This window comes from Cynoglossus semilaevis, chromosome 11, assembly GCF_000523025.1.
Source record: "Cynoglossus semilaevis isolate Cse_v1.0 chromosome 11, Cse_v1.0, whole genome shotgun sequence".
In the NCBI taxonomy this organism is placed as follows: Eukaryota; Metazoa; Chordata; class Actinopteri; order Pleuronectiformes; family Cynoglossidae; genus Cynoglossus; species Cynoglossus semilaevis.
Window position 1 is genome coordinate 6,476,317 of NC_024317.1, and position 9,401 is coordinate 6,485,717.

Genomic DNA, 9,401 nt, shown 5'->3' on the forward strand with positions numbered 1-9,401 from the left:
GGAAGAAAATTATGTTATATTTCAGCCTCTGTGTATGAACTGCACTGTGGGATGAGGATGTGTTTTTCTGCATGGACTTCTGTCTTTGTTCTTCTTGCAGCAAATTAAGTGGAAGAGTACTTTAGCAGTTTTCCAGAAGACATGACTGTCACACAAATCCATTCTCGATCCTTTTTTTTTTTTTTTTTTACACATTCTTATGCACATACGATACATGCAAACAAATACAAAATAAAAAAAGCCACACCCCTTCTCTCTGTGCTTATATCTTTGGGGAAAAGTAAATCTCCCCCATAGATAATACTCAGGGTTAAAGAACAGGGAGATAGAATGTGGAGTGTTTGCTGACACTGACTTGCACCAGTAGTGACTGTGCCCATTTTGTTTTCTGTGCGTGTAAGCAAACTCAAGTGTGTTAAAAAATTCTGCTTCATTCAGTCTTTATTACTCACAGATTTTCAAATTTAGCTCTGCATCAACAAACTCCTGTGTCCCACATCTTATTTGGAAAAATACATTATATTCAAGCTTTCATCACCTTTTCCTCAAGCTACACGAATCTATACAGCTTCCTGTTTTTAAACCTTGCTTGGATACAAACTAAATTTTACATAGGTAATGCACATGATCCCGAAAGCGAGCAATTTTTTATAGTAAATTATCCCTTAGTAAACTTCCTGTTTTTAAAATAAAAATTGTGAGATGAATAACGTAAACTCTGATGATTGGAAAAACTAATTATTTTATATATTTATTTATTTTTTATTCAGTATTCTTTGTCACACTAAGAGACCCCCATGTTTTGGATAGCATTGACCAAGCTTTCATTTTACAACAAAAAGTGCTATTTATCTAAACATGCACAAACACCGCAGCTCTCTCTTTCTCTTTTTCTCGCTTTCTCTCTCCCTCTCTCGCTCTCTTCTCCCTCTCTCTCTCTCGCTCTCGCTCTCACACACACGCACACACCAAGTACAAATGCTCACGCCTATCAACAAACAAATGCACACATATTGTATTTAACAAAACTGAAAGCTGGCAGAACTCATATACAGTATAATGGTAATGTTTTTGGAGAGGATGATGACTGTAAAGAATATGTAGATTAGAAAAGTAAAAATACTAATAAAAAATTAAAATACAAACGAATAAATATTACCACAGTAGACAACTGGTAAACATGCACAGAGATAGCTTCTCTTCTCATAAGTATGTCTAGAAACGAATGGTATAACTTTTCAGGCCTTGTTTGGAGAGGACGCGGCCAAACACCACATTGCATGCTCGAATGGTAGATCCTTAGATAATCAACAGCTAGACTTCTCCTCACCTTCCTCTTCTTTTACCCTGTCTTCCCTCTTTCTTCTTCGCCCTGCCTCGGCCTCTCTTTCATTTCCTGCTTTATTCCCACCCTGCCTGCTGTTGTGTTCTCCATGCTTTCCACAGTCTTTCATTCCTCTTTTTTGTAGCCTAGTTTCTCCTTTTTGGGTTTACAAATGTGCATGCACAGGCATCACTTAATTGTTGATGTTTTTAAAAGAATATTTTGTTGCTGAGGCCATGCAAAGTGTTTTGAATATTGCCCTTATATGTGGAAAATGTCCTCTGAATGCTTTACATAATTTCTGCTGTAAAATGAAATCAGAATAAAAAGAAAATTTGCACTTTAACTTTTTTTTGACTGGAACCTTTTCCTCCAATGACGTCAACCAAGCTAAAAGGACAAAAACTTGTTTGATGATTTTATTAAATTGTGTAAAGGTAAAGGTAACTGAGTGTGCCACTAATTTATAAAGGAAAAACATAATAGCGATGTTTATTTAACAATGGCATTCATTACTAAAATGATTGCAAAAAATTAAAAAATATATATAGTTAAGTGTAGGTTATCATGTTGTAATGAGATTTAGCTGGGAATAAAGAGTTAGCATTTTGTGGAAACCTAATTCCACTATCAGTGCTTCCAAAGACCAACCCCTTAGTAGATGCTCATTTTTTCCCCTTTTTGTTCCCCATCCCCCACCTTAAGAATGTGACTGCAGACTTAGTTCGCCTCTGTCCCATCTTTTTGTTGTGTATTCCAAGCAACCTTTCTCAAATTGCCTATCTTAATCTAATAATGAGTGAGTTTATAAATGTACCACCACTGGAAACAACATTTTTGATACTTTTGGCAATGACATTAACATAAATAGTGAAGCTTCTCTAAAGAGGAAGCGATTTTGGATCACAATGATTACATTAAAGTACACTGTAAGCTTCCTCTAACTAAAGGCCCTTTATGTCCTTTATGTTCCTACATGTTTGGATTTATTTTTTTAAGATGAGGGATATGAAAGCATAACATTTAATTTTAAGCATAAAGTAGATGATGGTGTACTCCACGCATGTAACCCTTGATATATTGTAAATGCAACACAACCTGTACTCTAGGAATGTGCTGTGGACAAATTGAACAATACTGTATGGACTTCGTTGACCCTTGTATAATTCTGGAACATTACAGGGTTTTGGAAAATTACTGCCTTTCTACGTCACTTGTCCTTTTACCGTAAACTATTGTGTAGATATTTTTCAAGGTTCAGTCCATAACTATCTTAACCATGCCTCTATCGCAATTATGGGCAATGATACGTTTCTAAACAAATGTATAGCATTTAACTTAATTAAATTATCGGGTTTTTTTTATTAGGCTAGTCCAAAGAAACAACAGTGCAGACGTCGGAATATCGTGACACAATACCAGAGTAATTACGGTCGTTTGTGGAAATGACGTCAGTGTCGCAGCTGATATAAGGACGTGGTTTGTTCCGGTAAAAAATTGGATTTCGCTCCCTCGAGCGGGGCTCTTTTAGGGCAGTTTAAATACCACAAAGAGTTAATATTCTGTACTTTTTATATTTTTCATGTTTTAATCAAGTGAAACAATGAATCCTAGGCGCATTTCCTCTGCTTTTTGGACTATGTGACGTTTGTCTCGGTGCTTAGCACTTAATCGACTGGCGAAACAATGCAGGCCTAACAGCAGCAGCTAACTGGAGTTAGCGAAAGCCAAGCCCCGCACTGCAGGCTGCAGAGGGATTTAAACCTCGACCTGAGTCGTTTTTCATCGTTGAATACGCATCAACTCGGGTATGTGCGAGTTCCTATTGTGTTTTCTGTTGATTTCTAAACAAACGCCGTCGGTAAAATGGATATATGTCGTAGTAACCGTCAGTTACATAAAGTAAATAATTCCAGATAAGTTAAAGCTTTGGTCTGTTAGCGTTAGCCAGTTTAGCTTTGCTGTCTTGTTGGTTTGGCTTTTAAAACGGATGCCTGTGTCAGTTGGTTTATATATGTCTGTGGAGGTTTTACTTTTCCTCTTTAGTTGTTCCTCGTAACTGATATAACCATAATGCAACAAAGCTGAACTTCTACTATGCTTCATATATACCGGTATTCATTGCATACCAAGAGCGGTCAAACCAGTTTTTATGCGTTATTTTTTGTTTAAAGACTCAAATATGTTTAATTTAAACTAACTTTAACTGATATTTTACGAGTATCGTTGATCCACACGTCACATAAACGATACATTAGAAGGTGTGTGGTAACATTGTTGGGTGCTCGCTAGTATTTCCCAGTGTGCGATAATGATCGCTTGTATGTATTAACTGTTAGACACCAAAAAAAGACACCAACGAGTTAACGAGTTAAAAAAATATATGCAATTTAACTAATTTACTGGGCACCAAAAACTCTCTTTCTTTGCGGGGTGCTGTGAGGTAGGGAAAAGCATAGAGTAAATAAAAAATGTTATTGCTGATGATATTTATTATTCGCGTTGTTATTGGGAAAGACGGTTAAAAACCAACAATTAGTCCAAAACGACTGGCTGTGGTCACATACTGGGCTGCGTCCCTAAAGATACAATATCTTCGAGGTGAGGTATGCTTCTTCTGGATTCTCGGCAACATACAATCAGCATACCGATAACTTGCCATACGTGGTTGGAGCTCTTGCTTTCTTGACTCTGAGGACTATTGTGCTAAATACATGTTTGTTATTTTGACAGCCTAAATAAACCATGGTCATAGGTGAGTTTGAATGTCTGTATACAGTATGTGGCCTTAAAAAAAATCCATCGATAGGCGGATAGATTAAACATAGACTGTAAATATTTGCATCTAAAACGCATTAAAATATAAATACTTGTGTGAGGTAACATGAACCACTTCATAGCAAGCCAAATGTGTCCATGACTAAACTACACCAATTTCCAGCCTTATTCTTCACCCAGGAAACACATTATTAAAAAAAGCTACAACTTTTACATTGTTGTCATGAGGACTATTTATTCAGAAGAAACTTAGAACTTATTATGACTGTTGTTGTTGTTGTTGTATATCCTTAATATGTCAGCTGTTTTGAGATTAAGGGGATAGGGACAAAGAAAAACATATAAAATGACACCTGCAAAAATGCCATCTTCTTTAGATTTAATTGGTTTTATATCTTTTTGATCTCCATAGCTGTACATACGTGTGTAATTATTATTCCTGACAGACATTTAGTCACACTGAAAGGGTAGCCCATATGTGAATGAGGTCTTCTTTCGGCTATTTTTAAATTCGTTTTACAAAACAAATGTTACTTTGAATGTATCTTTAAAATTGTTTGAGAAAAATAAATACAAAGAAATGCTTAGCATGGACATGCAATATTTGCTTATGGTATTTAACAGTATATAGAATTTCAGAACACACTAGACCATAAATAACACTAATCTTAGTGAACTAAGGGCTCATTTGGTGCATAGTTCTGTCTCTGGCAGTGTTAACTAGTGTACATGTTTCCACTCAGTTCTGGAGAGAAATTAGAAAATTGTTGTCTCCAGTTACAACTTAAAAAAGAGATGCTGTAGAGTGTATGTTTGCAAAATGAATCAAATTGTTTGTGTATTATACTTTTTAAAAATAATTTCAATGGTTTTGTTTTGATAATACATGTACTTTATTTACATCTAATTTTCATTCATCTCTTTACAGCTATGAGTTCTCAGCTGCAGGTCTTCTCTCCCCCCTCCATTTCCTCCAGTGCCTTTTGCCGAGTTAAGAAGCTTAAGGTGGAAAGCAATGTTTGGGACGTGTCCACCACCGATGCTTACAGCTCCATTGCAGGCCAATCGGCGTACACTTTCACGCCTGCAATGGCAGTGCCCCCATTTGCACCCTCTCTGGTCTTCCCCCCTGCAGCCCCAGGATCCAGGGGTCAAGTGGTGGTGAGGGCAGCAGATAGCACTGGCAGTCTTCCACGTGGTTCCAGTCGACGTGTCGCTGAGCAAGCAACATCCTCTTCCTACGTTCACACTGAGACGTCTTCAGAAGTGAGGGGACACAGGCATGGACAGAAGAGAAAAATAGAAGAGGCTAATGAAGGCAGTGGGAGTGGATGTGGCAGTGTACAGATATTGGAGGAGCTTTCAGCTCCAGCAGCAACATATTCCAACCGTACTGGGGGAGGTGGGGGAGGAGGCACAGGCCAGTCTATCCCTCACTCTGCTCCAACAACCAAGAGCAGCAGCTCCAATGGGGAAGGAGATTATCAGCTAGTGCAACATGAGATCCTTTGCTCAGTGTCCTGCAGTTACGAGGTGCTAGAGTTCCTGGGAAGAGGCACGTTTGGACAAGTAGCCAAATGCTGGAAAAGGGGGACAAATGAGATTGTGGCTATCAAGATTCTGAAAAACCATCCATCCTATGCTCGCCAGGGTCAAATAGAGGTAACCAGATCTAGTACTTGTTTTTCTTTGATTGACAGTTTAGTAATTGCCGGTTTTGGCAAAGCTTCATCTCGGTGCAGCATTATGTCTCACATCAATCTATAACATTGTAAAGAGATGATTTTAGTGCATTTTTATGTTGATGCACTTACCTGGAACTGCAATTTGGTCCATTAAGTATGATTCAACAAACAATGAGAATTGACCAAACTGGCCTTTTAAAACTCAGACAAGGATTTACTGTTGTTTTATAATACCCTAAACAAGTTCAGTCAATGGCTTAATAAAACTTGTGTCTGCCTTTTACAGGTTGGCATTCTGAATCGTCTGAGTGCAGAGAATGCAGATGAGTACAACTTTGTGCGTTCTTACGAATGCTTCCAACACAAGGGTCACACCTGTCTCGTGTTTGAGATGCTGGAGCAGAACTTGTATGATTTTCTCAAGCACAGCAAGTTTAGTCCGCTTCCTTTGCGCCACATCAGACCCATTCTACAGCAGGTTCGCATTTGTTTTCACTAATAAGCTATCAAATTGTATCCCCTGCTTTTAGTCCTGTTGCTATAATATTTATGTATTTCTTATTTTCAGGTGGCTACAGCACTAATGAAATTGAAGAGTCTGGGTCTAATTCATGCAGACCTTAAGCCTGAAAACATTATGCTCGTTGACCCCCTTCGACAGCCTTACAGGGTGAAAGTCATTGACTTTGGCTCAGCAAGTCACGTCTCCAAAGCAGTCTGTTCAACCTACTTGCAATCTCGCTACTATAGGTTGGTGGCAAAACATACACCTTTTCTTTTTATTTAAACCAATATTATAAGAAATCCTAAAATGTGGGTGCTGACAAAGCAAATTGTTTGTTTATTCACTCTAACAACCTTATTTCTTTCTGTACCTGTTTGTTTTGGTTTTTTTTTTTTTTTTTTTTTTCTCTCAGAGCTCCTGAAATCATCTTGGGTTTGCCATTCTGTGAAGCCATTGACATGTGGTCTTTAGGCTGTGTGATCGCTGAACTGTTCCTAGGTTGGCCTCTCTATCCTGGTGCCTCTGAGTACGACCAGGTCAGTAGTAGTGATTACAGGGTTTAGCAGGGCTCCATAATTCTGTTTATCTATAATGATTAGATTGTGGGTTTTTTTTTATAACTAATTATAATTTCTATAGCTTTGAACAGACCTAATAAATTGGATGAGCCGAATTATATGTGTCAAATTTCTTGGGGGGGGGTTCAGATTCGCTACATCTCCCAGACACAAGGCCTCCCAGCAGAGTACTTATTGAGTGCAGGCACCAAAACCAACCGCTTCTTCAATCGAGGCCCTGATTCTAGCTACCCACTCTGGAAGCTAAAGGTGAATAAAGACACAGGCAAACACATAATTACATGTCACATCTGCAAAAAAAAAACATTGACAAGCTATGGGTATCCTTTTTTTTAATACTGTATATGAATGGATTCTTTTTCACATAAACTGTTGTTTCTTTCCAGACACCAACAGAACATGAAATGGAAATGGGTATCAAGTCTAAGGAGGCCAGGAAATATATTTTTAACTGTCTGGATGACATGATGCAGGTAATAGGCCTTTAATGACAAGTCATAACTTAGGACACAATGTTATTGTACATCACACATTTCTTTCTTTACATGAAGTAATGGCAGGACATGTTCATTTTGTGATTGTTTTCATTTTACACATTCTTTGAATTGCAGGTCAATTTGTCGTCACACTTGGAGGGAACAGATATGTTGGCGGAGAAAGCTGACAGACGAGAGTTTATAGACCTGCTGAAGAGGATGCTCCGCCTCGATGCTGACAAAAGGATCACACCCACAAAAACACTTGGTCACCCTTTTGTTACAATGAGCCACCTCATGGATTATCCCCACAGTTCTCAGTAAGTGTTCTTACTCAGGTCTGTGTATCTGTCAAGTCATTTTTTGATGTACTAACTCACTGTCTCCTTTTCTATTTGTTCAGTGTAAAGTCGTGCTTCCAAAACATGGAGATTTGCAAGCGCCGGAGTTCCTATGACAGTAGCAAATCCTTGTACTCCACTAATGCTGTACCCAATGCAGCAGCAGGAAACCTCACTGTTACCTTTAGTAGCCAACTCAACCAGCATAACCAGGTACAAGCCATGCCCTTAAACTGTTAACTCTAATACACCCTCCAACGCTGATCTAATTGATCTACTACTTGTTATAATTCTTGTTTTTATATTTTTCTATCAGGTGCCTTCAGGAGGGGGAGCAGTGCCATTGCTGAACTACCAGCCGGCTCTGTATCAGCAGGCGACCATCAACATTCCCGGGTTGACTCAACAGAGTGTGCCGATTCCTACACGTCCTGCTGGGCTGTGTAGCCAAACAGAACCTTTTCAGCAAACACTTATTGTCTGCCCACCCTCCACTATTCAAGGTAAAGATGAAAAGGAGCTGGACAACAAACACTTCACTAGTCACATTTGAGGCTACTGCAACATGTTAGTTATTTATTTTGTAGAGCTGGCAATTATACTTTGTTTAAATGAGGCATAATCTTACTTAGATTTGCTTCAACATCAATATATATATATATATACGCACGTCTTTGGAAGAAAACCTGCTTCACGAGAATGGTTGCACTTGCACTATGCAGTTTCACCATTAGATGTCACTAATTGTTTAAAGCTTCATAGAAAACTGGGAACACCATCCATGGTTATATTGTACATCAAATTAAATAGTAGCATTAACTTTTTCTTTTGTGTGTATCTGAGTAGAAGCAGTTTGAAATATTTAAAAAAAAAAATTATCATTAGAAATACTATCAAATGCCTACAGTCACAGGCTACATGCTGATCATGCTTTTGTTTGGTTCTTGGTTCTAGGGCTACAAACATCCAATAAGAGTTCCAGTTTCCCTGTGAGGATGGAGAACTCTGTACCCATTGTACCTCAGAACCAGTCAGCTCAGTCGTTGCAGATCCAGCCTAGTATGCTCACGCAGGTAAGAGTTTGCAAGTGTTTGTATAATGTGTTGTTATGTCTGAGAAGGTGTTACAATATGATAATTTACAGATTTATAAAATAACAATATTTTCTAACTACAACTGAGATTCTCTTTGTGACAAAGGTTCTGCTGGATTTACCAGTGATTATTGTAAAACTGCAGTTCTTTCGACACTTTGCAGTATTTGTCTGAAAAACATTTAACACATTATGGGTATAACATGTTTAATATGTTAAATCCTGCATTTCTTTTTTTAAATATATATGTCAATAAGGTTACGGTCAAGGTGAATAATTTGTATTATGTGTACTGCATTATTCATCATAGTAAAAGCAGTGATGCACCCTTTCTGTTTAGGTGCTTTTCTGGGTTTATCCATCTCCTGCTGACTACCACAGAAAGATGAGAAAGATGGCCGTAGAATTTTTCTGAAATTTCCTGGTTTGATGTGATGTGAAACAGACAAACACTAAGATTGGTTATTTCAGCGTATTTAAATAACACACTCTTAAAATACCAGTAGGTGTGGTGTAAACAAATGGGTCAATTATGTCTTTGTTTTTGTGGTTTTGGTTGATTGCATCCTGCATTTGGTTTCCCCCCAAACTAGATCTGATTGCCAGACATCTTTCATTCCC

General features: G+C 38.1%; 1 protein-coding gene across 4 annotated transcripts in view; it reads left to right on the plus strand.

Annotated features, from left to right (window-relative positions):
• Positions 1-2,799: 2,799 nt before the first annotated feature.
• Positions 2,800-9,401, plus strand: part of hipk1b (homeodomain interacting protein kinase 1b) — a 12,297-nt gene continuing 5,695 nt past the window's right edge. For 2 of the 4 annotated variants that reach the window (XM_008320214.3, XM_008320215.3), the window contains exons 1-11: positions 2,800-3,132; positions 5,031-5,764; positions 6,074-6,265; positions 6,356-6,537; positions 6,705-6,828; positions 7,000-7,119; positions 7,257-7,343; positions 7,482-7,666; positions 7,750-7,900; positions 8,004-8,190; positions 8,642-8,760. In XM_008320214.3, the coding sequence (XP_008318436.1) occupies positions 5,033-5,764; positions 6,074-6,265; positions 6,356-6,537; positions 6,705-6,828; positions 7,000-7,119; positions 7,257-7,343; positions 7,482-7,666; positions 7,750-7,900; positions 8,004-8,190; positions 8,642-8,760 (2,079 nt within the window). In that variant the 5' untranslated portion in view covers positions 2,800-3,132; positions 5,031-5,032. The remainder of the gene's footprint in view (positions 3,133-5,030; positions 5,765-6,073; positions 6,266-6,355; positions 6,538-6,704; positions 6,829-6,999; positions 7,120-7,256; positions 7,344-7,481; positions 7,667-7,749; positions 7,901-8,003; positions 8,191-8,641; positions 8,761-9,401) is intronic. The other 2 variants (XM_017036739.2, XM_008320216.3) reach the window with 1 other exon arrangement.